The 27566-nt window shown below is 50.1% G+C and overlaps 1 protein-coding gene across 2 annotated transcripts in view; it reads right to left on the bottom strand.

Annotated features, from left to right (window-relative positions):
* Capzb (capping actin protein of muscle Z-line subunit beta) overlaps positions 1-27566 on the bottom strand; it is a 117441-nt gene that overhangs the window by 59800 nt on the left and 30075 nt on the right. For both annotated transcript variants that reach the window (XM_047552019.1, XM_047552028.1), the window contains exon 2: positions 6463-6552. In XM_047552019.1, coding sequence (XP_047407975.1) covers positions 6463-6552 — 90 coding nt within the window. The remainder of the gene's footprint in view (positions 1-6462; positions 6553-27566) is intronic.

Here is a 27566-nt window from a genome sequence, read left to right as displayed (position 1 = left end):
ACAACACTGCTGGAGGCCTTGGGCTGGAACGCAGCAGAGTTGCCAGCAGGGAGCCCAGAATAGCTCAGAAGGCCAGTACAGCCGGACTGGACGGGGCTGCTGCTGCCGCCATAGTTCCATCCAGCCCGACCCTACCCCAGAGACAGCCTCAGGCCCCGCAGAGGAAACTTCCTGACAGACCCTGATAAGGACAGGCCAGTGGAAGCCAAGTCTCCCGCCCCAGGCATAAGCCCCCAGGGAACCTCCCCAGGCACAGGAGAATGGGGTCCAGCCCACCCCTCCTCGCCTGGCAGGTTCAAGAGCAAGCCAAGTGCAAGGCGGGCACAGCAAAGTCCCAGAGGACTAGGGCCCACCCCCGGAGCAGCAGCCTGTCTCAAGGTCCTGGTGGAAAGAGAGATGATCTGCGTATTTAGATGCCTTTCATGCGACTTATGATCTAGACTAACACAGAATTTTCTCCCTGAGGCAGGAGCTTTGAGTTTGCCCTCAGGAGTACTTTGGGCAAAGAACCTAAGAATCACAGAGGTGCACGTCACTAAGAGGTGGTTGAAAGGGGGTGGGCAGCAAGTAGAAGAGTGGGCACCAACACACTGGAGGGGGCACAGCCTATAACACCCTCACATGAGGAAAGACAAGTAGGTTTCTACTGTGCATACCATTCCACAGACACGGGGGCGCAGAGCTGAGCACCGCCAAGCTGCCTTCTAGAAATCCCCCACTACTGCTCGGCTGAGCAGGGCCTTTCATCTTGGTCACCACTGTGACCTCAGAACCTGGAACAGCACCTGGTACACAGCAGATGTTAAATAAACAGCTGTAGAAAGAGTCACTTGATTCTGTAGTTCTTTTTATTTCTTCTTTTTAGATATATATGATGGTAGCGTAATTCTGCCATATGATACACACATGGAGTATAACTCATTCTAATTAGGATCCCATTTGGTTCTGCAGTTCTTGAGGCTCACTCTCAGAGTTTATTAACTGAAGAATGACCAGTGGTCCCAGAGAATCTTACCAATGTCACACTTTTCAGGGATCCAGTTATGGAATTCCTTGTGGAAGGGGAATCACACAGTGCCCAAGTCCCAGGAGATGCTGCGAATCATGTTAGCCCAATCCATTAATCTTTCACCTCAACCTACGCTGAGACCCCTTCAGAAAGAATAAGGTAATGTGAATGTTATCTTTGAGATAAAAAAGGAAAAACGCTGGTGGCATATTGTTTTAAATAACAAAGGGAAAAACTTAGCAAGAAGAAAGCCTGTTCACTCTATAACACTCTGCCTTCCAGACTGTCAAGGCCACAGGTGGTTCCCAGGCCCAGCGACACCTTCAACACCTAGAGACAGAACCATTTTGTGCTTCAACCCACACAGCTATCATTGGAAAAATGATTTCCAGATTTTATTCATTAAACTACCAGAAACAGAAAACCAGAGTAACAGTGCTCAGCATAACTATTAGCTCTTCTGCTAATCAACACTATTAATGAACTATTAACAGCATATTAGCCGGTCTGGGCTGTAGCTCAGTGGCAGAGCGCTTGCCTAGCATGTGTGAGGCACTGGGTTCAATCCTCAGCACCACATAAAAATAAACAAATAAAATAAAGCCATGCTGTCCATTTACAACTACAAAAAAAAAATTTTTTTTTTTTTTTTTTTTAAATAGTGTATTAGCTTAATTTCACCACTAATCACAAAGGTGTGTGGGCTGCTGCCCAGGCTGCCTGTGGACAGTAGACCTGTGGGTGTGGGTGGCAGTCTCCGCTCCCATCTACTGAGGTCTGGGTCCTAAGTGTACCTGCACTCTGGCCTCCTGCTGTCACACGGTGTTCTCCACACCGTCATGCCACCTGGACAAGAGGGGACACTTCCTGTGAGCTGTTCGAAGCACAGGTACTGCTGAGGCTGGTGTGAAACCCTGTGCCGCTGGCCCTTTCTGTTTCTGGAGACCCATCTGGCTGCTGAAGGGGACATGACACGAACGCCGATCAAGAGACGAGCTCCCTGGGGAAGCCTCAAGAGGCCTCTCCCCCTCGCCCACACGCCGGCCAGGGGGGCCTCGAGTTTTCCAGCTCTGAGGTCTTCCTCTGCCAGAGTGAAGCCTGGGAAACCTAAGAGGCGAGGCTGCAGGAGACGAGGGAAGGAAAAGAAGGAACTAAAAGATGAGTGACCGACCTTCGCAGGCAGACTTTCTGGCCTGGTTAAACAGATTTATGGCTATTTTCGATTTGCTCTTAAAAGGGCAAAGGATGGGTGGCCTGCTGGGTGCAGATCTGCAGAAACAAACTCCTTCCTCAGCTCAGGGCTCAAAGTACACCCAGCTGAGAAGTCCTGACTGGCTGCCAGGGTGCAGAGGAAGGCCACGGCAGGTCAGGGTTTAGGAAGCCAAGGGAGCATCTTCACACCACATGACTCAGCCCACGAGGACAAGCGGGCATTTCTGAAACGGCCTAACGGAGGATCGCAGCCAGCCTCCCTCTAGCACAGTGGGGTTAACGTGTAATAAAGTGATGCTCTGGCCATCTGGAAAGGGTGGTCATTCCCCCACCAATCAGAACATGCCTGGTAATCCCACGGCAGCCAAAGCGCTGATGCTGGGAAGAGAAAAGCAAGCTGATCTGGCTGGCAGACGGGCTGCCTCGGCCTGGCTGCCAAGCACGCACACTCTCGCTGACGCTACTCTGCAATCGGACCGCTGGCGAAGGGGTCAATCCCCTGGAGTTCCTGGCTCTGACATCTGAGGCCATTCCCCTCGGGGCGAATGCTGGTAAATCCTAACATTTTTGTCAGTCTTAAAACTGGAGACTTTTCTTAAAAACCACCATTTCCCCTTCACTACCCATGTAGGTGAGCTTCGGAGGAGTGGCCTGATGCCCACGGGGCATGGCCACAGCTGCTTGGGAAGCACCGATGAGCCAGAAACGCAGGCCCGGTCACTCTGATCTGACACAGACTCAGCAGTGGATTTTCAGAAACCATACTTTTGGGAAGAGACTAAAACTGCTTGAACTTCAGAGCCACCACAGGCCACTCGGCACGGATCGACTTATGGAAAAAGGAAAACTGCCGTCCTGAGCATAACAGGAGAAAAACAGCACCAAGAAAAGGAAAGCACTCCAGTGACTTTCAGGGTCTGCCACAGGGTCTGATGGCAGGTCAGCCCAACTGCCCTTACGCATGTGCTAGCGGCAGCCAGGCCCGGACGATGGACCATCAATCAGAGGGCTCTCGCGGTGTGTCGGTAGTTTTAATGAGCCGTGCTTTTACCAGGTCCTAATTTGTCGAGCAGCCATGCTCCATTTCCACTTTGACATTCATCATACTTCAATTAAAAAATTAATGAGTCCCAATTCCCCAAACCATTCCTCGACGGGGATCTCCGATGGTCTCCTGTTCAGCCAGCCTGAGGAGGCAGACGGCCCCCAAGTTGCATCCAGCCAGGGGAAGCCTGTGCCTAAGGGGCCCTGAAGCCACCCGGGAAGGTGACCAGCTAATCCTACAAGACCTGGCTCTAAGAAGGAAACGTCCTCCATGTCTCTAATTTTTGTTTTTTTATCGTGTGGATTTAAAATTATCTCGGGCTGGGTATGGTGGTACACGCCTGTAATCCCAGAAGCTCAGGGGCATCGCGACTTCAAAGCCAGCCTCAGGAGCTCAGTGAGGCCCTAAGCAACTCAGTGAGACCCTATCTCTAAAAAAATAAGGGGCTGGGGATGTGGCACAGTGGTTAAGTGCCCCGGAGTTCAGACCCCGCTACAAAAAAAATATTCCACAGAACATTCCTATGTTCTAAAACCTCGGATTACTGATGAATTGAATTATTTTAACACTTTTTGTTCAAACAGATAAAACTAACACACTATGAAGAGGCACCATATTCAATGTGCTGCTGTAAATGTCACTCCCTAGAGCAAACCAGACAGAGAGCCACCGAGGCAGCAGAGCCAGAGTGCTGGGGCTACAGGGCCTCTCCTCGAACCTAAATCATCAGGATGGATGGGTATTGTGAAAATCAGATGGAATAAGAGCACAGCAAGAAGTGCCGGCATGTCCTGGGCGCACAGAGGGTATGTCAGTTTTCTGTCACTATGACAAAATACCTGAGATAATCAACTTAAAGAGAGGACGTGTTTATTTTGGCTCAGTTTCAGATCATGGGGGCTTAGCCCTGCTATTTCTGTGCCTGCAGGCGAGGCAGAATATCATGGTGGGGAGTACAGCATGGTGAAGGTGAGGGTGCTCACTCCATGGTGGCTGGGAAGCACAGAGATGAGGCGCGGGGTCCCAACAGCTCCTTCCAGGGTACACCCCCAGTGGTCTAACTTCCTCCCACCAGGCCTCACCTCTTAAGGTACCACACCACCTCCAAAGAGCACTAAAGACTGGAAAGTAAGCCTTCAGGAGACATTTTAGACGGAAACAGTAACGGTGGGCATTCAACAAATGTTAGTTGTCTGCCCCCGTTCCTAGTCTGCCTCTTCCCCTGGGAGTACACACTCTGGAGAGTTGCAAAGGGAACAGCAGTGTGCTCTGACAATATCCTACAGAATGCTACACACCACAGTCAGGCATCAGTGACAAATGCAGCTGGGTTCTTCAATCTGTACCCGAAGCACCAGCCTGCACACTGAACCACAGGCTGACTTCTCCTATCCAGTATTTGGTGCGAAACCATTTCTGATCCTCTCCTTTGCCCCTGTCAATGCTGTGATTCCCCTGTTGAACCCACGGAAAACTGCCATTAGGAGGAAGGGAACCAGCTGACCAGGTTTTCACACAAATCTCAAAGAGATGGAGCAATGGATCCTGGAGAAAATACAAAGCTTCAGTTGCCCAAGAACAAAACAGCCCGTTTGACACTAAGAGTCCATGGAGAAAAATGTGCTTATCCTTCCTTGGGCCCTACATTTGGTTTATTTCTAAAATATAGTGATAACTAAACTGAAACTCAGCCAAGCACATGCTCACTCAAGTTCAAAAGGAAAGGATGGGGGCTGAGGTTGTGGCTCAGTGGTGGAGCACTGGCCTAGCACATGTGAAGCAGTGGGTTCGAGCCTCAGCACCACATTAAAAAAACAAATAAATAAAATAAAGGTATTGTGATCATCTACAACAAAAAAAAAAAAAAGGGAAAGAAGGCCCTAGCAGTCGAGCAGAGCAGAGCAGAGACTGAGTACATCTTCAACTCTGACCCAACTCTTCCACCCTGGTAGCCACAGATTCCTGATCAGGAGGAGACCCATAATGCAGTGCTACCTTACAGGACCACGGGTACTGGAGACCAGGAGAGTAACTCAGCATAAAGCACTGCACACCAAGTTCAGAAGTGGGTGGATGGGGCAATTATGCTCCATGGAGTCCCCCCTGCCTTCCAAGGACACCGCCCACCCACCCATCTTTACATTTCCTTTCTTCTCAACAAAGACCAGCTCCCCTAAACCACAGGGCCCACACTGCCTGCCCCGCCCCCATATCCACTTCGTACACGCAGGGCCAGCTTCCACCCAGCCAACCAATGGTTGGGCCAATGCTTACAAATCAGGGTATTTCACATAGAGATCCAAATGTGTGGCTCCAGGAAAACCTGAAAATGAGTAACAGGTGCTATCTGTGACGGACACCAATCTCCTACCACATTTTTTCCTAACAAAACTGTTCTAAATCCACACACTGGAATTAAATAAAGCACCACAGCGAAGAATAAATTTTTGATCCCCTCTTTCAGAAGATCTTGCTGATGAGAACTGTTTGGCTGCTGCTGATCACACTCAGGAAACCCATGACACCATGGGCAGAGAGCATACTTGGCTTCCAGACCTTGCAAACACCAGAGCCCAGGGTTGAGTGGTCTAGGGGGCCATTTGGTCTCCTGAGACCAGATCTTCTTTTATTTCTCTTCTCTTCTTCCTTACAGATGTTTTCTAACATTCCAGCATTTTCAGCTAATATCATAGTACCAGTGAATCAGAGGCATCACCTTGACATCAATCACTCAAGTATTAAAAAAAGGGATGAACTGAATATCTGACATACAGATGTGCTGAGCTCTTTAACAGGAGCGAGGCTGCTGCAGGACCTCACAGGGCAGATGCTGGTCAGGCACTAGCTGGAGAAACTCAACAAGGCAGACACCTCGCTGGGCCTGCAACCTCTTCCTCAGGGTGTCTAAATGCAAAGTTCTAGAAACTGAAGACAAGGCAGCTGGGGGAGGAGAGCCCAGGCTGTAATCACCCTGAGAATGCTTATCATGGGCTTTATCAACAGATGGTCTCAAAGGAAGACCACCATATGAAACTCATCTTCCCTCTGTCCGGAAGACTCTGGGAGCCCAGTGGTGCTGTCTGGCTTGGGAGAGAAAGGGTTTCCTGTGTTTTGAATTCCACATGGAAAGAGCTACCCAAAAGCAAGCAATTATGAGCTGCAGTCTCAAATGAAACCATATGAAGAAGGCACGTACCAGGTCAATCAGGTCACTGAGGTTTTTCTCGATCTGCTGTGGAGGCAGGCGCCTCATTAGGTCCAAGGCACAGTCCAGCTGCTGATCACTCTGTGGACAGAGAAAGAAAAGCACTTAATTTATTTTTGTCAATATCAAGAACTTGTTCTAAAAACCATTGCAGCAGCTGCTGCTTGCCTGGGGGAGTTCTAAGCCCTAAGAGTCCTGCAATGGCCTGGACCTTCTGAGCCCCCAGCCTGGAAGAGACACTGCAAGGCTGTTGCCCACAGCCGGAGCAGAGGCCCCAAGGGCTCTCCGTCACTCGGCAGACCAGGCAGCGACAGATGCGTCAATTCCCAGCTGGTTCTGTGGAAAGCAGGGCAGGCCACAGGCTAGGGTCATCCTGCTTGTAACCCAGATATGAGCAGCAGGTAACATCACCAGGTCAGGGGACAAAACTAGGCAAGGAACCAGTGAGTGGCAAAGGGCACAAGGAGGTAAAAGTGCTTCATTTGTCCAACTGAAGCACAGGAAGTCCTCCTGGGCCTGCGCACATTGGACTGGGCCCTAGGCAACTTACGCTTGAGAGCTCGTGCTCGCTGGCCAAGTGGACGAGTGCCATGAACTACAGTGGCAAAGGCCCCAGGGGACGGGGCAGAGAAAGTCCTCTTGCTTACTGAGCACCTTTCCAAAGCCATGCATGGTGTGCTTCACAACACCCTCCTCATTTAACACGGATGCTGTAAGGACTTACTGAGAGCCACTGTGTAGCAGTCACCATAAAGATATACAAAATAAATCCGGAAGAGAAGGCAGGGAGGGAGGGATTGAGCAGGGGAGATGGTGAGGCGCACAATGAATTCAGCAAGGTGCTGGGGGCCAGATTCCAGGAGGAGCAATAAGGGCCAGGGAAATGATGGCAAAGACCCCTGACTGCAAGCAAGCAGGTGGAGTCCCCACCACTGCCACCAGAGAGGCACTGTGATTTGTACCTGAAGCCTGCTCTGCTCAGACTACTTTCAGGATTTTTGAAAACCCTAAATCAATAAACTAAAGTCTCATAAAATATACAAAATCATCCTCAAAATGCAGTGCTTGGCTGTATGAAATACAACAGACACCGAGGCCTATTAACCACCAGCAGGCTGTGGGGCCAGGACCCACTTTCCATCCACTGAAGACACACTAAGTGGCTTGCTGGAGTCACTGTCACATGTTCACATGACTAAGATGGCTAAGAAATAAGGCCTGGAGTGCTGGGGTTGGGGTTCATTGGTGGAACGCTTGCCTAGCATGTACAAGGCACTGAGTTCAATTCTCAGCACCGCATAAAAATAAATAAATAAATAAAAGATCCAATGCCCATATATATATATATATATATATATATATATATATATATATATAAATATAAATAAATATATATAAATATATATAAATAAAAATCAGGCCTGTCCCTTGCTCAAGGTGGTTATCCGTGACACTTTATTCTAGGACTCACAAGGATCTGGCTACACTGCAAAACAGGAAAGAAAAACCAAAACTACCCCACCTTAGAAACCCTGCCACCCACTCTGCTCAACGCAGCAGCTGAGCATGTGTCGGCTGAGGCCTGGGGCATGGGTTTGGCCCACTGGCGCAGGAAGAAATCTTAACACCACATCCCAGTGGACACAGACAAGCTGACCTGCACTCATCACCAGCCATCTTGAGCAAGCTTCCTATTTTTTTTTTTATTTGTAGATGGACAAAATACCTTTATTTTATTTATTTAATTTTATATGGTGCTGTGGATCAAACCCAGTGCCTCACTCCTTCGAGGCAAGTGCTCTACCACTGAGACACAACCCCAGCCCCCAAGAGCAAGCTTCTTTACCTCTGCCAGCCTGCACCCACGGGACGGGGATAGTTCTATGGACAAGTCTTTGTGGAGTGTTACAATGACTTAGATAATTTTGTGGAATGTGTCATACATCATAGTATGTAGTTCATGACTGTTGACCACATGTAAATGAACATACAGGTTTTAAAGATCTAAGAATACTTTTAAACTTAAGTATTTTATAAACCCCCAACACATTCAAGCCTACCCTTACCTCCCCCCTGGCCTTGAACTAGAGTTAGGTGTTCAATCTCCACAAGTTCTCTTGCCCATGCAAGAATGAAAACCCTAACGGAGTCAAGTGGAACTCATCAAAAGCTGTGCGACCTGCTGCCAGGAGACATTTTTGACTGTCACAACTGCGGAAGGGGAAGCTGCCCATATCTAATGAGGCAGAGTGCCCTAAACACCCAACATTGCAAAGGACAGACTCCCCATAACAAAGATTTCTCTGGCCTGAATGTTAAAGGAGTCAATGCTGAAAAACCCTGGTCCAAAAGAAATCAGTTTCTTTTTTGGGGAGGCAAGGGTTTCTGGTTTCTAGAATCTGGTCAAAGAAAACTTTTCCAGCATAGCAGAGAAACCTTTTATAATAGTTCTAATTCATATACGACTCATAAGTTCTGAAAACTTCTGTTTTTTTGGAAATAAGCAGATAGTAACAGTCTTCCCCAGAACTGCAAAGCAAACTCAGAAGCATGCCCAGCTAACCTGAAACTGTAAGCCAGACCATACTAGGATTCGGGAGGAAAATCAACCAGAAATTTAGCAGCGTTCTCCAGGAAGAGAGGACACAACTTGACCAGAGATGGTCAATGTAGGAAAAACATCATTTTAATCCTCTCTCCGGGGTCCCCTTCATACCCCTGATCCCCACACCAGACATGCTCTCACACAAGGGTGCTGGCCCGGGGGGCTTCCTTCCCGCTGTCTGGCTGCACCTCGCTGGCAGCACTGAACTCCACAGAGCCATTGAGCTCCTATTTTGTACTCATCCTAATTAATCTTAATTGGAAATGTTTCACAACAAATTTCTAGGGCAAGGATGTTTAGCTATCATTAAATTAGGAAATGACTAAATGCTTCCCGTAAGTGAAGCAACATGGGAAAGCTCAGCGACAGCTTGTAAAAAGTTAAAATTAGAGTCAACTGCAGCCCTTTGCTTGGGAGTCATTCCAAACTCTCGGGGTCCAACGAGTAAGAGCACGAGGAGAAGGCAGAGAACACGCTGACCTACAGCCACACACAATGGCACGGGGGAGCCTGGAGATGAGACGGCGAGGGGGATTCCGGGAGACTACCTGGGATGGCACTTTTATGAGGCTCAGAAACAAGCAACAGTGATCTCTCTGCCACTTAGAGACACACGCATGTGTACAAGTGCATTTTAAGTGGACAGAGCAGAGCTTGACTAGGACAAGCCACAGGAATGATAAGTCATTCAGAAGAGAGAGAGAAGTCACCAGGAAAGGCACCAGGGGAGGATGAAGGCCGACCTGTCCGGGTCTTGCGTGGAATGGCAAGATCAAGGGCACGCACTGTATCACGAGGCTTAAGACTCACGCAGTATGTTCCTGTGTCGTCATCAGAGATCTGAATATTTTTTAAAGTACTAGAAAGAATTACCAACAAGATCAAGCAAGAGCAGAAGTGAGGAGAAGTCCAGGGTGGAGGTCTTGCTGTCACTAGACGTCTACGTGACTTGGGCTTCATTAAGCAGTATGGTCTGGGACTTGAACTCAATGGTCTCTAAGGTCCTTCTAGATGGACACTGCCCTCTATCTTGCAGGGAGATGTGTCCACCACTGGGTCCCATCCACCCTTCAGTGGCTCACACTGCTAAAAACATCATCCTTTCACCAAAACCAAGGTTCTGGACTTGGCCTCCAGCAGGCCAGCAACAAAGTCACAACTCAACAACTGGGCATGCAGTGCCGCACTAGGGCCACATCCTGATCCTCCAGGAACTGACCAGTCATAAAACAGCAAATGACCCCCAGGCCTGTGATGTGGACAACAGGTGAACACAGGAGGTCCCGGGACAGTGTCACAAACCGCCCATCTGCACTCCTTCTGACAACATTTCCCCAGGAACCCCTTTGTGGTCACTCCTCCTAACCAGCTTCCTATTTCTTATAGACTGTCCCCCTTGATTAGGACAGCTTCTTCAAAGGCCAACTGCTCCTGGACATCTCCTATAGCTCTGCCACCCACTGGTGATGTTCTGGGTTGAAAAAAAGAACAAGAATCCACTGGTGATGTTCTGGGTTGAAAAAAAGAACAAGAATGACCACTTCACTTCACCCTCCAGAATCTCTGCCCATTCAATTAGTCATTCGGTAATTATTTGTCGAGTGTTTCCTAGGTAACAAGCACTGTTTTTGATGCTGAAAGTGGGGAACGTGAAGTCCCTGGAGCTTTTGTACCAGAGCTTATGAAGTGGTCAAAATTAATATGGAAAAATTCAAGGACGAGTCTGTGTGAGGATGTGCAAGGGGAGAGGGACTGTGTCCCCCCTTAAACCTTCCTAAGTACACACACAGGTGGAAGGGCTTTGCTTTTGCTGGTTTTCATAGGAATTAAAGCACAAAACTGCCTCAGTCATTCTGTGACAGGTAAAATAAAGTTAACATGGACCAGAGCAATTTTTCAGAACAAAAATTAAGTCAAACGCTGCAGGCTACAACAGACTTGGGTAAAGTTGTCAGATCATCCACAGAGAGCACCCCAGGCCTACGTAACAAATCCCACACAGACCATCAGCAAGTCAACCCCATTCAGCTCCTAGGCAGGGGAGTCGAGGGAAGAACACACCTAGGTGGCCGTGAACTCCGGTCTAATGGGGAAAAGCCGCCATCTGCATATGATGAGCACTCAGGTACAGGCATCCAGGCATCCAGCGAGGGACAGGGAAGCCCAGAAGGTTTCTCAAGGGCAGGCATAGGATTCAGGCCATCATCCTGTGCCTTAGGCAGTGCCAGGGGCCTTTCCAGGACGCAAGGCCACTGGTCAGAGCACACCGCCCGCTGAAGGCAGGGGGAGGGGTGGGGGGGCCTTGTTGCCTGCAGCCAGGCTGCACCCACGCTGCTTAAGGACAGCTCCTTGGTTCCAGCCCTCAGCATGGCACCTCCTCTTGCTCCGTACCATGTTCTCTGGCATTTTCAACTTTAAAATCCACTTTTCTGTGAGGGCTTAAGAGTCCTGAGATTCTGCCACAGAGGAATGACAGACCACTGTGTCTCAGAAGGTGAGGCAGACTGCACCGTCTAAGAGCAGCCATGACTAGGCCCCCACCCCATGCTCCTCTTGCAATGTGGCCTTGACACCCCTCCCCTGGGCACTGGGCGCTTCTGTGACTGTCCCTAACAGCACAGCAGGACTGGTGCTCTGCCTCCAAGGCCAGGCCTCGTGTGTCATCTGCAGCTTCTCCCGGTCTCGGGCAACAGGCTGGGGCCCCAAGCAATGGCACAAACCCTTCACCCTCCCTGCTGGTCAGGGGCCCAACCTGCATGCAGAGACCCTGAGACCTGTGAAGAGACACCTGCGAGACGCCAGGGGCTTCCAGTGACCACTCTTCCAGCTTCAGTTGAGTGTAACAGCCAAGACCCCCAAGTGAGAACCACCTGGCCAGGGCCTTCCTGACGCCTCATCCTTGGGAACTAATGGAAGCAATGATACCACCCCATCCTTTGAGGACTCTAGGTCTTGGGGTGACTATTAGATGGCAACAGTGACTGGCACAAAGGATTCCTGTGGTGGCCTGGGGAAGGCAGTGCAACTAAAGAGATGCGGGCAGGAGGTTCTAGAAGGGGGGCCTCTGGCTAGAAGGCCAGAGGGGCAGTATAAGGGGCAGAACAGGGAGGAGCCAGAAGCTTGAGATGACCGTTTCCTAGCTGGGGCACCTAGGACTGTGCCTCCTCAGGGTGCATGTGGTTCATGTCTGTCTTTTTCAAACGCGGTGTTTGTAATTCCAAGGACAAGCAGTAACTCACACTGCTAGTATTTCCAAGCAGGAGCCCTGCCTGGTCTGCCCCGTGACTGTTGGGGCAGATCAGAACTCCACAGCGGGACCCATACATAAACAACCCTTCGATGCTGCGAGGCCCCAGGGCCTGCGAAGTTTGTGCTGAAGTTCACCAAGGCCTGTGCAGGTTTACATTCCCGAGAGGCTTAGCAAATACTGACCCCGCAGACAGCCGAAGGTAAACTGTGCTGGAGCCTGGCCTGGCTTACCACAAACTCCGAGTCTAGCTCAACCACGGCTTGTCTCGAATCACCTGTGACCCAACGAGTTACGGTTAAAAAGCCAATCTGTTTTCTGCCTGTGGCTTGGGAACAATTTGTGCTGAGGGCTATTTGGGGAAAGATTCGAAGACAAGCCCAGCCACAACTTCTCTTTAGGCCACTCCAGAAAAACGGCACATTTTATATTAATAAAAAGAAAAGTCCATCTCCTGACTAAGCGCCCTCCGGGAGGGACACAGCAAGGACATCAGCAGGAGCACAAGCCCTGCCCCCTCGGATGACTCGTTCCCATGGGACTCTTTCCCATGGGACTCCTCCAGCGAGTCAGTCGCAGTTTCAGTTCCTGGAGCCTCCCTGAACCTTTCAGGGTCTTCCGTGTGTCAGAGAGCTGGGTCTAAGTCATCCTTTAACACTGAGGTTAAAAGAGAACTCAGACAACATCAACAAACCCTGCTGGCCCTGGCTGTGACCACACAGATGAGGACAGGCCCGGAAGGTGAAGGACCCGCCAACCAGGTGTGCAGGAAGCAAACTCTGACCTTATACAGGGGGGGAAATGGATCACTTTAAAGTGACCAGCTTAGTAGTTGTGTCAACGTCATTTTGATCTCCATGAAAAAATTGCGTTACAATTCTTTTAAAAAAATCTTGGCAGGATCATAGAGAGTAGACGGCCGTTCAAGTTCATCTCAGTCCTGCCCCCTCATATTACTATGACCAACAGGTGTGGAGAAAGTTCTGAAGGTCACACACAACTGGCAAGAATGGCTTCTGAGCCTGTGCCCTGGTGATGGGGTTTCCTGGCACGCGCCCTGCCATCTCTCCGCTGGGTTCACCCACCCAGCAACAGGGAAGGTGCCAGGCAGGCATGGCTGGATCAGCAGACCCCGTTCTTGCCTGCAAGGAGCAAATGGCCCAAGGGAGACGACAGCCAGAAAAGAGCAGGAAAGGACAACATGCCACACTCCTGCCACGCTCCTTGTACACCTGGACAACCAGGATCCCAGTGCCCTCTGACTACGGAGGAGAGGGGAGTTCTGGCCAATGGCATCTCTAGATAACACAGTACTAACTTTCCTTTCATCCTGAAAGAGTAGTCTCTTTGAAGAGGGGCGTATCTTCCAGGTTTTCACGCAATGCAAATGAAGAGTGCCCTGAACACAATGAAACCATTCCTCCTTGGCACAAAGACACCACGTGAATGTGCAGTCCTGGAACACAGAGCTCTGTTTTTGAATTTTTTCTACTTCTTCTGCCAGGCTGTGTGCGCTACACTTCCTCATCTAACAGGCTGCTTCTGACCTGCTCTGGGCTGGAGACCAGGGCTGGAAACCCATTCCTGCTGCAAACAAGAACATTCACACAGGAAGAAAACAGATGCATGACCTGGGACCCAGACTCGCCTGGCCAGTCTCTGAGCACCTTGACCCAATACTCAGATGGAGTTAGGCACGTGGTTTTTCATTCTTATCTCAAAGAAACCTAAGGCTCTAAAGGCACAGATAGAAGTATAATAATAATAATTCCTTCTTTCCCATATAGCCTGCAGGGTGGAAGTGAGGAGGTAGCCACTTGGTCCCTTGGAGCCTCAGCTTTCTTGACAAGGTCCCTGTGCTGTCCCCACAGTGCATCCTCTCTAAGGAGCAGTGCTCTCCCAAAGTGTCAAGCACACAGCTTTCCTGCCTGGCCTGTTACGTAACATTCTTTGGGTGCTCAGGGGCCAGCTCCTCCCCGATTTTCCCCACCTGACACACGTTTTCCGTTCAGGCTGCCAGCAGTTTCTAGAAAGGTAGGCGGGTGTTATTTCAATTTCCGTCATTAAGCAAGGGAGGGCAATCTCCCACAACACTCCCCCCACACCATCCCCGGCTCTGAGGGCCGCAGAGTACAGGACCCATGCCCCCTAAGCCAAAGAGAGAAGAAGGGCGGAAGACTACACAAGGCAGCCAACTCCTTATTCATTCATGGAAGGTCTTTGTTTCCTATGCTCCAGGGCTGCCCCCATTGAGCGGCTTTCCGAAACTCTCCAATCCGTTTTCCCAGCCTAGGTCTGGGAACAGTTCCCCCACTGAGCCTCCTCCCTATGTCTCCAAACCACCTGGGGTCATCAAAACCAGACCAAGTGATGGTCCCGGGAGAGTGCCTAAGCAGCCTCCACACCACCCAGCCAGGCTTCCATGTGCCTCTCTCTGGCATGTTTGTTCCAGGGGACATTGGCAACCTACGTACGGGTTCCATGGCAGACTCCAGAATGGTCACAGGAGGATTTTTCCCTTACACATCCCTTCAGGAAGTGAAATATCCGAAATGAGTCACACGCCAGAGCTACGGTGGTGCTTCTGTTTACAGCTCCAAATCTCTAACTGAAGGGTACAGGCAGCTTCTCTGCAGAGACCACAGTTTGCCCATGAACTTGGTGGAATGGCCAATAACTCAGAAAGGAGGTAGTCCCCAAGGCCAGACAGGCGCCTCTTCACCAGCCACGGTCGGCACTCAGCACGCGATTTTGGTGCTCTCCATCTCCCTGCCAGGCAGGTACCCTTTCGCCTCTCGCTCCACCTCTGCTAACTCCCAACACACAGCTGGCAGCACCGGCTAGCACCTCAGACAGCCTGCTGGCCATTCTATGCTCTGAAACTCAGCTTCCAGTCAGCATCCACCTATAGGCAACTGCTGCCAGCTTTCTGTGGCCAGGACCCGAGGCAATGCAGAGAAACACCTGGGCCAGTGCCCCCTGTGGACGGCTCTCAGACCCTCCTGCACTGCTCTCAGGTTTGAGTGCAGCCGTGTTCTCCTGGGTGAGCCTTCCTCCCTCACCTGTCCAGGCTTGAAGACAGAAATATTATACTTAAAACTCACTAAATGAGGAAATCCGAGGCCTAGACTGATCCACAACTTATTAGACTTGTCATATAACCAAACGGCAAATAAGCCAGGACCAGAACACAAACGCTTTGTTACACACTTATTGCTTTTGGTCTAGTGATGGTCAATCCTAAGTTGAAATTTAAGAAGGCAGCTGGGTTTACTTCGTAAAAATACTATCTTGAAAACAATTCTACATTGTGAGAATTAGCAATTGCAATATTAGGTTATTCTTAATTACACAGGAGCTGGGGATGGTAGCGTGGGGTAGCGCTTGCTTAGCACGTGTGCACAGGTGTGTTCACGCAACACGTATGCACAGGTGCACGCGCAAACACACACACACACACACACACACACACACGCCACAAAATCCAGTCATTTTATTTTTCAAATGATTTGCTCCTTCATTGATTAAGAATACAAAGTGAGGGCTGGGCATGGTGGCACACACCTGCAATCCCAGCTATTCAGGAGGTTGACATAAGAAGATCGAAAGTTCAAGGCTAGCCTCAGTAACTTGGTGAGACCCTATCTTGAAATAAAAATAAAAAGTACTAGGAATGTAGTTCAGAGGTAAAGCACTCCTGGGTTCAATAACTGTACAGGAGGCGGGCGGGGAAAAGATGACGAATAGCCATAATACCAGCTTGGGATGGGGGGCACAGAGGCAGGAGATCGCAAGCTCAAGTTCAAGGTCAGACTGCACAACTCAGCCATTTCAAAATAAAAGGGCTAGGAGATGTACTTGGCGGTAGAACACCCCCCACAAAAGAACACCAAGTATCTAAAATGCAAACCAATTTCAAGAGAAAAAGGGATACTCACATCTGCTAAGAGCCCTGCCCCAAGCAGGCTAAAGGAAGCCAAGCAACAGCTACAAGATGTGGCCACTGTACCCCAGTTTCAGACATAAAGTAAACAGAGGTTCAGGAAAGTTAGGCAACTTGCCCCCGAGCCACAGCACTGAAAGATATAGGTTGGCCTTCATGCCCAAACATCCTCCAGAGCTGAACTACAATAAAATTAATTTCTAATGACTTTAGGGAACAACCTGCTTAGCTCGCGAAAATCAATAGGGGTGAAGAGTGTGTCTCCTCCCAGGCTGAGCAAATTATGGGCAATTCCTTCTACCACCAAATTCTAAAATCTGTCACCTTGAATTACAAGAGCACCACCACTGACAGGTGGATTTCTCAATAACACTACAGCCTGTTCCATAGTTTCTCTAGCTGATGGTTTCCTGGACCCCTTTATAAGATCTGCAAGGCACCATCACCTGCAGTCTAATCACTGATGTTTCACAGATGTCCACAGCTGCTGCCTCTGCAGCAATCCGGGCTGGTTTCATGTAACAAGCGTCTAATCCCTCCACTTCGTCAACTGGCAGTTAGACATATAATTAGGGGCAATCCCAAGATATCTTCCATGGATGCCATACATGCTGTCCAGTCCACCTCAATGGCACAAGAAACTCAAGAAGCCCTTCTCAAAACTTGAAGACAATTAAAGAAGAGTGCCCCTGTATTCCAATAACAATCTTTTAAAGTTTGGAAAACTGTCATCCACATGTTTGTTGGCTAAGAGAAGCAAAATCTTTTTCACAGCAGAAGCAGCCAATCCACATGAACCTTCTCCCAAACAGTGTGCCAAGATGGCCCGGATGCAAGGCGTGACACCTAGGCACGGGTCCACTGCAGTGAAGCACTGTGCAAGGCGTCCAAGGCGGGCAGACACGCGCCATCAGCAAACAGCACAAAGGACAAGTCCTGATGAAAAAGCAGCAAGACTTACAGGATTTGGGGGGAAACGAAGCCTCCGTCAGCCCAAGCACTTCATCTGGAAGGGGCTGGGATGCTTTTTCAGTCTACCTAAGGGAAGGCCTGAGGAAAAGGACACAGTGCTTACGCATCCAAGAAGGGGTGACCTGGCTAGCTCCGCGTTTTTTCCCTCTTCTTTTGTGGAGCTGGGGGTTGAACGCCAGGGGTGTGCGACCGCTGAGCTTCCTCCCCAGCCCTCTTTATTTTTTATTTGGAGTCAGGGTCTCACCAAGTTGCCCAGGTTGACCCCAACATGTGATCCTCCTGCCTTCACCTCCTGAGTGGCTAGACTTAAGTGTGGGCCACCATGCCCAGCTCTTTTTTAAAATATATACTTCTCATTTTTCATTGGAACAAAATAATTGTACAAATTTACAGGGTACGGTGTGACATTTCTAAAAGGTGTAATAATCAAATCAGGGTAACTGGCATTCCTGTCACCACATATATAGACAGAGATATCATTTCTTCATGTTGGGAATATTCAAAATCCTTTGTTCTAGATTTTGAAATACTCACTTGTTGTCAACCACAGCTATTCCACTGGTCTTCAGACCATTAAACTCCTCCTATCCAACTGCACCCCTGCACTTGGCTATTTAGTTCCGGGGTTCCTGGGCTTCTATGCCAGATGCTTGTGTGTGAATAAATATGGAAAACTTGCCAACCTCCGCTCATCCCTGTCTGCTGCCCCTTCCAGCTCAAGGGCCACTCTATCACGACACCACCCTACACTGTCAACCACAGATGCTCACAGCAGGGTACCGCAGACTGCTGCTGCTGGCTCCCCACACCCCCAGATAGGATGCTCAATTACTCAGAATGGCGTTTTCTCATTCTATGGTGGATAAAAATGTTTGTCATCCAGCTACGTAAGTCTACGGCCTGATAGTGTTCATTAAATCAAAAGCCCTGCGGCAAGGGACCTGGAGTTAGCATGGTCTTCCAAGAATCCAAGAAAGGTCACTGGCCCTCACAGCCTGCCTGAGAGCAGGAGAGCAAGAAACTGGATCACCCTGATCACCGCCAGTCAGCACATTCTCACAGAGACAAAAATGATGATCAAGGCCACACATGATATATAATTGAGCCCCAGGGGACACTTCCCCAACAGGTGTCTGAGTGGGAACCTGCAAATTCCCAATGAAGGAAATGCACTGCACTGATCGTCTCCTGTCCCCTGCTCCTGCTCCTGGAAGTACCGAAGGCCAGGAGCAGCCTAAGAATCATGTGCACCTTCCACACAGTCAGAAAGACCCGTATGGAGGAGGGAATCTCTACAAACGGAACAGCCGTCGGGAGGCAAACACAGTGTCTGGCCCTGTCGCAGCGAGACCTCTCTATAGAGTTACAGAGCCAGAAATGCTTCTCCCAGGATGCCACCAACCCCAGCCCAGGGAAGCCAAAGAAACTGTTTACCAGGGACCTCAGCAATGCCAGCCTCAAACTCACCAGCGAGAGAGCTTCATGACACAAAGAGAAAACATCTTTGCTTTAGTTTGCCAATTTTTTTGTACTTAGCTCATAAGTTCCGTGACCAAAACTAATGGAAGGCACCGTAGGAGCGCTCCGAAAAGCAGAGGAGGTTGTTTTGCTAGGCTCCTTCCTCTAACAGAGGGGGGAAATCAATTCACTTTCCCCTTCTAACTCGAGTCCCCAGGGAACGCAGTGTTTGGATGCCCTACAAACGCTCAGCTTGCGGGCAGAGCCCCCGACGGGGAGTCCATCCATCCAAGTATTGTTCTTACCTCCCACCACCTCTACGGCAGGGAGGGACGCGGCACACAGCTCCGAGGTCACGCTCCTCACTTAAAGGATCGTGGGAATGCTTACGGAAACCCTTGTCACAGCTCTGCCAGCTGGAATGGCTGTTTAGGGAGAGGCTGGAAAACGAGGGAGTGGAGGATCCGACACGGGAAGCAGGAGGCAGATGTTGCAGGCTATCACTGCAACAAGCATTAACGACCCAGCCGCGCTCTGTAAACACAGCCAGCCTCGTGTGCGTCAACCAGACGCATGGAGTCGGGGAGAAAGCATGGGGGCTCCTCTTCCAGCTCACCGGTTTGGGGAAAGCAGGTTTTAATGAGGAAATTCAATTAGGAAATAAACTTAAGGCAACCACTGGAGCATGCTGAGTGGAAAGATTTCCCCAAGCGTCTCAGTGCCGAGCGACACACCAAGGTACTCTGAAAACTGACCATCGCTGTGGGCAATCCAAAGCTCAGAAGGCCCTGGAAGCCACCTGGCTTACATGCAGTGCTGGATCTGGTCTGCCCTGTTTCCAGTGCCACTTCTAGTGAGCCTCAGCATAGGATCTCAGTACCGTGCCAGGTGCCCACGTCTGGACGCCAGCTCTCATTCAGAGCGGTTGCCTAGAGGGTGGGGACACAGGTGCAGTGCTGGACTCCCTACTGGGGCCCGCAGCCCAGGCGGCCTTCACGGTCATCAGCAAGGGCTGCTCACTTTTTCTTTTGGTTTCCCTTACGTCCTCTGGCTGAGGAAAACGGCTTAGTTCATTCTCATAGGAAAATTAAATCCAGAGCAAGGGGCAGGAGTAGGAATCCATGTCCAATCAATGATGGAAAACAGCTTCACTCATCAGCCGGGATGCATTCCTGCATCTTGTAAAAATCACCGAGTTCCACCCAGACCACAAAAGTTCAAGGAGGGTGGTGGCACATCCTGGACAGGAGCTGCCTGCCAAAGCAGCCTGTGGCCCCGGGCTACCCCATCAGAGAGGCAGGGAACAAGGTGCCTCTTGGAAGGGAACCCAAACTCCCCAGGAAGTGCAGGGCTGCCCCATTCCCTGAACATCCTACATCACAGGAAGATTCAGAGCCACCACAGACAGCCACACCCTTCCAGTGGAACAACCACGCACGCTTACGAGTGTACAGGAGATAAGGATCAACACTCGACTTTCTGAGCTGAAAGGTTTTTGATCTTAAAGAATTAGAGGCTCTTGAGTTTAGCGAGCCTGGCGTCCACGCTCCCTCGGGACCGCTGCAGCCGTGGGCCTTTCAGCCTCTGCTGAGCACGCCCGGCAGCTCCTCCTAGCTGCACCTTCCACCCAACAACTGCTTTCTGACTTCCAGGGCCACGTCCACAATGTGCCAGTTCCTTGCCACATGGCACTCCCGAAAGGCCCAAAGCAGAGCCATCGTGGGCCTCCCTGCATGATCCTACATATGACAAGGCTCAGGTCACTCCCTACCAGGCTTCTCCCCAGGTGTGTGTGTCTGTCACTTCAGAAACGCCTCTGACTCCGAGGAGCTCAGGTCCGTGTGTGAGGGAATCAGGTCCTAACTTCCTCGTACCCAGTGCTTCTGCAGTAGTTTCTCCAGCTGCCATCCACATCCTTAGCCCCGATGCCAAGCAAGCAGGTCAAGGCCAGAGCATGGCCAGGTGCTGGGGTAGGGGCAGGGGACGCTGATCTTTCCCCCCACAGCTGAAGTAAAACATGCATGCGTCACTGAGAAGTCCAATCAACTGTCTGTTCGGCACTGAGAGGTACAATCATGCAGCAAGCACGCTCATGAAAGACACCCCTGTGGTGAGCACGCTTTAGAAACATGCTGGCGGGGAGGATGGGACAAGAACTGGCTCTTTATGTAGATGTAGACTATGCATATTCCTGAAACCCACCCTCCTGGCTCATTCTTACCAGGGAAAGGTGCATTTGAGACCCAAAGCAAGCAGTTGCCACTCTGCTAGCCCTGCTGCGCATGCACCCATGGCAGAGGATGGCAAGCAATTACAGACATCCCTGTGGAGGACCCCTGGGAGGACAGGCCATCTGGGACAGGCCAGGTGCCAGTGTACCCACTCTGCCAACTTCCTCTACTCACCTTGAAGACACACTATTATACTAAAAGTCATTTATCTAAAAAATAGTGAAATCAGAAAATACACATAACATAATGATAAACCAGGGCTGAAAATATTTTTGAAAGAGTGAATCCCTGTTAATTCACCTGGTACTTATTGCCTATGCAGCTTGAGTCCCAGTTACAGCCTGCAGGGAGGGGACAAGTGGCACACGGTGGCCCGAGCACTTCACAAACTCATGTCTGTCTGTGGGCTTTTCCTGGAAGTAAAGTGAGTGTGAGGGCGTAGTGGGACATCGCTGCCAGCCCAGCTTGGGGAAGAAGAGTCTCAAAGGCAGAAAGGGAGGGCCCTACTGGTCCAGAGAGGGTGGGTGTGGCAATAGGGAGCTCCACCCCTTCTGCACAGCCCATGCCTAGTGGCTCCTGTCACCTAGAACTCTGGGACTGCAGAGAGGGTCACTTCACACCCTCCCAGATGACTTTGGGTGAAGGGTGCTCCTGGGGGCCCCAGGTTCAAGGCAGAAAACAGCCGAACCAAGGTACTCAAAAGCACAGGAGGCAAATGCAAGGGGGCTTCGCCATCACCACGGTGGGGGTTGCTAATGGTAGAATCATGTGGGTTTTGTTACCTTTAAACTTTTGTGGTTTCCAAATACAATGGCCCTACTCTTTTAATCATAAGAAAGGCTAAGGAATTTTTAAACTAATGAGTTTTCAAAAAACAAAAGCCAGCACTCACTACTGTTCAGTCTTGGTACAGTGTTAGGAGAATCTTGTTCTCAGAACGGAGACACCCCCAGATTGCTCATTAAAATCAAACCAGTGGATGCAAACTAATTCAGGATGGGGAGGGTGGACGGGAGACAGAGATGAACAAGGCTGGCCATGGAGGATAATTCTGAGGCAACCAGAAGGTGTTTGACTCCATACACACCATATATCCCCCCAAAAAAACCAATTAAAATAATTATATCCTTCTCTACAATGAGCCTGTCTTACAGAAAAGAGTTTTTAAAATTCATTCTTTATTTTAAAACAATAAGACACTGTATGATAGAACCACAATAAGAGCACCTGACTTAGGACTCCGCTTTAAGGAGATTACAAGGCCATGTAGGGAAGTCTCAGGTAGAGTTTCCTTGCACAACTACAGGAGTCAAAGCTCTGAGAATAATTTAACAACAATACTTCATCTTGAGATAGGGTCTTGTTATTATAAGTTACTGAGGCTGGCCTCTAACCTGAGACTCTCCTGCCTCAGCCGCTCGAGCACCTGGGATTACAGGCACGCGCCACTGTGCCTGGCTTCAAGTACTTTCGGTGAGACACTGAGTACCTCCGATGTGTCAGGCACTGTCATGCCCTTGATGAAGGAGAAAACTAGGGTGCAGAAGGGCCAGGTCACTCGATAAGGCCACATGGTGGGTACACGGTGAGAGCTGTGTGGGGAAGTGTGCCAGACACAGCCGAGTCCCTAGGGCTTGGTGATGAAAGCTGTGGTCTCAGAGAATCGCAAGGACATAAGAAGTCAGAACAAACAGTGGGTGCAAAGACCCCGCCAAACCCCCAACGCGTGGGTTACAAACTGCAGGTTTTTATCCTTGAAGAACTTCAGTAGGAGAGTTCCTTAAAAAAGGCAGGCGCGACTGGCCTACACCTCGTCCCTCAAGCTGCACGTCCCCCCCACAGTCCACTTTCAACGCCAGCACCTAAGCGTCAGACACCCATGCTGCCGCCTCCCCTCCCTGGTGACAACTCTGGATTAAATCTGATCAAAAATCTCTCTGCACCGACCGACCCTCTTAAAACAACTAAAACTCCTCTCACCCGTGTAAACAAAACTTTATTGGAAACTAATGATGAGCACAAAGGGATTATTTACACAAAGCGCCATGGGCCTGCACCTTGCAGACTAGCGATGTAAGATTTTGTGACAATCAACTCCAGGGTGGCTCCTGAGGGTACCTTCGTCCTCATGACCCTGGGGTCTGGCACTTCTGCTAATGCCTGGTCACTCTCCACCTTGTACCTCGACCTGACGTGACAGAGCCCCCTCCTCAGAATCCAGACCCAATCCTGTGGTCTGAACAAGTCATTTCAAGGAGCAGGCAGAATTCAGGCAAGGCATCTAGAAATTTTGCAAAACATTCCAAACTGAGAGGGAACAAAAATTTTTTTTTTAAAGGCCCAAACTCTTGGACTCAGAATTCTGCAAAGGTCTTACACAAAGCTTTGACAGAAAGATACTTATTTTAGTATTATTTACAACAGCAAAAAGAAAATACAATTTTAATATCTAACATTTGTAAATTAGAGTATGATTATAAAATGTAGCCCTGCACAACTGTTAACAGAGGTTTGCAAAAGACACCATGTGATGCTATTAGGAAGAAGCAGATGCAAATGTGAAGTACGAAGGCTGTTTTAGAAATACGCTCACAGAAGACAGGAAAAACAGAAAAAAAAAGTAAGTGGTTTTACCCACGAGGGGGAATTCTGAGTGACTTATTTTTCTATTCTCTTTATATTTTTTGCACAATTTCCACAGGAAAACATGTACTTTCTCCCTTTACCCTTTTTTTCTGATTATTAATGCAACGAATACCCTCTGTAAAACAGCCGGGCACTACAAACAGGCATTACCAAAGGTGCCCTGAATGCCACCCTGAGACTTCCCAAAGACAGCCTCCAATAACCATTTAGTCCCATCCTCCAGATGTTTTCCAACAAGCACTACTGCCAGCACCAGTGTCTGAAACAATCTGCACAATTCAGCACGTGTGACACGTCTGGACAGGCTGCGGGGCAGGGGGCAGGTGAGGAGTACCTGTAGGGGAAGCAGGTCACGGCCACGGTTGACTCTGCATTCACAAAAAACGTGCAAAAGTGCACCGGTCACTTAAAACTGGGAGGTTAAGACACGTAAATCAGCAACTGCCCCCAAAGCAGCTGAAAAGCAAAACAAAACCCAATTCCAGGCCAGAGGCGGAGAGGGACAGCTGGGAGGGAGGCAGCCCAGGGCTCGCAGCTCTGCTCCCCAGAGCACGTGCAGGACCACGTGGTGGGAACGGGAGAGGCTGGTGGAGGAGCCACTCAGTCAGGACAATGCCCCTGGACACACTCGCCAGGTACGTGAGCCAGGTGGGTGGGAGGCTCAGCTCCTCGGTACCCGGGGTACGGAAGGAGGCTGCCAGGCTCACTACAGAGACAAGTGGTACCACTGGCCAAAGTGCCCAACTGTTTCACACAGCTCAGGCTGTTCCATCTGCTGAAAACAGAACATTTTGCTCTCCACCCCTGCCACCCCTGCCAAGATGTTACCTCCTACAAGTACTCAAGGAGGAAACGACAGCCAGGTGCCACGGCGCATACCTCTAACCCCAGCACCTCAGGAGGCTGAGGCAGGAGAACCCAAGTTCGAAGCCAGACTCAGCACCTTAGTGAGACCCAGTCTCAAAATAAAAGGAGTGCGGGATGTGGCTCAGCGCAAGAGCACTTGCCTAGCATGCGCAAGGCCTGGGCTCCATCCCCGGTGCTGTACGAGGAGAGAACACAGGCAACAACCGAAATGACTGCTACTGACAGCCCGCCACCCGGGGGAACGGGAGAGGGAGCCTGAAAGGCACCAGACCACCGGCCAGTAAAACAGCTCGATGCCTGAAAAGATGCCAGGGCAACAATCCTCCCAGAAAGGAGCGGCTCTGGAACATCCTTCCCTTCCAGCATCTACCCTACGGAAGTCCCAGGCTGAGGCTGGATGCCCACTGCCACGGGCCACCGTGGAATCAGCCCTGCCACACAGGGAGGTAAGCAGGTACTGCAACCACTACAAGGGCTACACCGTGTTAAGAAACTTGAGGAAATAGCTATTTTATGCTGAATTAGCAAAACTGAATATAAAAATTTAACCTCAACTGAGTAAAAAATGCTCAGATCATGGAGAGGAACAAAAACGGTCACATGCTTTCCTCTGGGTGGGAAGACTGGTTTTCTTTCCTCCTTTAATATATTTTCTGAACTCCATGGTTCTTTTGAGGGGAGCTGGCCCTGCCGAGGAGGAAGCAGGAACCCAGGCCTTCACTCATGCTCTGTGGATGCAAAAATCCAGACACACAATTTTAGCTGGCAGGCTAAGTAAACAGAAGGGCCCCAGGGACAACCCCCGAGATAGGGCCGCAACTCCCTCTGCAGGGCTCACTGGCCCCCTCCAACATAGCCACAGCCACTGGAGAGCTGCTGCTCCCGTCCCAGAGGCCTCAGCAGAATGTCGCTACACAGTTGAGCGACAGGTAGAGCATCAAGTGTGGATTAAGTTTAAGAACTGAAACAGTGGGTGCTGCTCTCTAATTATGCTACGCTCACCTCTCTTGAGTTCTAAAAAGCGTAAACGTGGGGAGGAAGGGTGCAGACCACTCAGGAGGGAGTGCAGAAGCTCTAGACTGCGACTCTGGCTGGGATGGGCTGCTTTTTCTTTGGAGTGTAAACAGCCAGCCAACCTGTCAATCAAGTACCAAGGGGTCATAAACGAGACAGAAGCCAAAAAATCTTTAGGTATCCAAGGAACATGGGGGTCTGGACAGCAAAGAGGCGGTGCAGTGCTGGGGTGGAGAAGGGCCACCTGCTGCAGGCTCTTCCTATGGAGGGGGCTTCCCAAGGGAGCACAGCTTTGCTCCCAGCTACAAATCAACATGAATGGGCCATCTCCTCTCCTCCCCCCCGCACCCTGTAATCGAGCATTTGATTAATATTTTTCTACTCTTGTTGCCCTGAGTTGAAGAGTGTTTACAGACAGAAAATAATACATTGCTTCCCTCACGGCAACCTCCTTAAACCACTAAGTCCAGAGGCAAAATCTCCCAGGCTCTTTCCTCTCTGAACTATGACTCAAACCTCTTTACAGTTACAACCATTTGAACCAAAGATGCGAAGCGTTCTACCCTCTCACCTATGATGAACGCTGTTGGGTCTTCTCCCCACTGGACAGCAGATAACTCATGTTACAAGTTGCCTGGCGACCACACCAACTTTACTCTCTGGCTTGACAACAATCGGCACTTGGCCAGCACATTTCCTGGGGGACCCCTCTCAGGGTCTGTCTTTAATCACTGCCTTCTCACATCCAAAGATCACTCCTACCCTGTGCCGTGTGGTTTCCATCAGCTTGCTATTTACTTTTCCTCCCATCTTCCTTCACCAGGGCAATTAGCATTTTGAACCTGATGGACATTTGGCCACCTGTTGCTCCTGCGCTCCCATCGGATCTGATGTGTGTGTCACCTTCCTTGGTTCTGGGTCACATCATCTGGGCTGGCCACAGCCTGGGTGGGAAAGCCTTGTATCCTGCAAATAACTGGCACTGGAGGAGACAAAGGGTTAAAGGCAACCATATGCAGGCTGAAGAGGCGAGGGGAAGTGGAAAGAGGCCACTCAGATGTGGCCCTAGGCTGCCCCGACCCCCTCCGGATTTCTCCCATCTGGCTTCCATCTGACCCGCGCAGCTGGCCAGGTGGTTCTCATTTGCAGATGAAACCCCAGCAACTCCACCACCATAAGAACTCCTGACCTTGGAGTCTCTGTGAGGCCGATGTGCACAAAGTACACTTGTGTACCACCGAGCACAACTGAAAGGTCATACCTTCCGAAGCTGGAACGAGGGCTACAGGAACAAAGAGGGTCTCAAAGCCTAGAAATCCTGTTGACAGCCAGGGGGAAAAATAAACCCTGGGTGTCACCCTTAGGTGTGGCGCTGAGGAACAGGGAGATGGTCCTCAACATTCTCCCTGAGGACGCCAGTGCACCAGTCTCATCGCCACACGGGGCACCAGATGCTCAGGCAACGAGAGGGCCTGGGGAACGTGCGATGTCCCTGTGATGGCAGAGATGGAACAGCTGAAATCAGGTTCCTAAGGAAATGCAGAGATACACGGCGAGGGTGATGGTGACTGAACAGAGCTGTGCCGACACCAGGTCCTCACCACACCAGGCACTGCTCTCAGCACGTCGTGTTTACTGTGTCAGTCAGTCCTCATGACGTGCAGCCAACACAGCTTATAGTAACGAACCAGTTCACGGATGAGGGGACTGAAGCCGGGAGAGGTTCAGGACCTCACCAAAGGCCACACAGCTAAGGAGTGGCAGAGCCACGATTCCAACGGCCACGCTCTGTTGCGTCCCCACCCTCGGACAGGGTTACATGTGAAAAGCACCATCTCTGCGCTGGGGAGCAGCAGAGGGCTCCCCTAGCATGTGCGAGGCCCTGGGTTTTCCCTCAGCAACACAAAACAGAAAAACAAATGGCTTCTTTGTGCACACATGGCCACCGAAATAAAATAAACAATAAGAAAAGGCCAGAGAGAAATACCTGGGAAAAAACCTGTTTTGTTGGGTTGTGGAAATAAGGTAATATTCATTTTCTTTGTTCATGCACTGCTAGTTTTCCTGATTTTCTACAATTTACAAAATCTGAGGCAGACCATAACTATCACA

The sequence above is a fragment of the Sciurus carolinensis genome, chromosome 1 (genome assembly GCF_902686445.1).
Source record: "Sciurus carolinensis chromosome 1, mSciCar1.2, whole genome shotgun sequence".
Classification (NCBI taxonomy): domain Eukaryota; kingdom Metazoa; phylum Chordata; class Mammalia; order Rodentia; family Sciuridae; genus Sciurus; species Sciurus carolinensis.
This window is presented reverse-complemented; position numbering and strand designations above follow the sequence as displayed.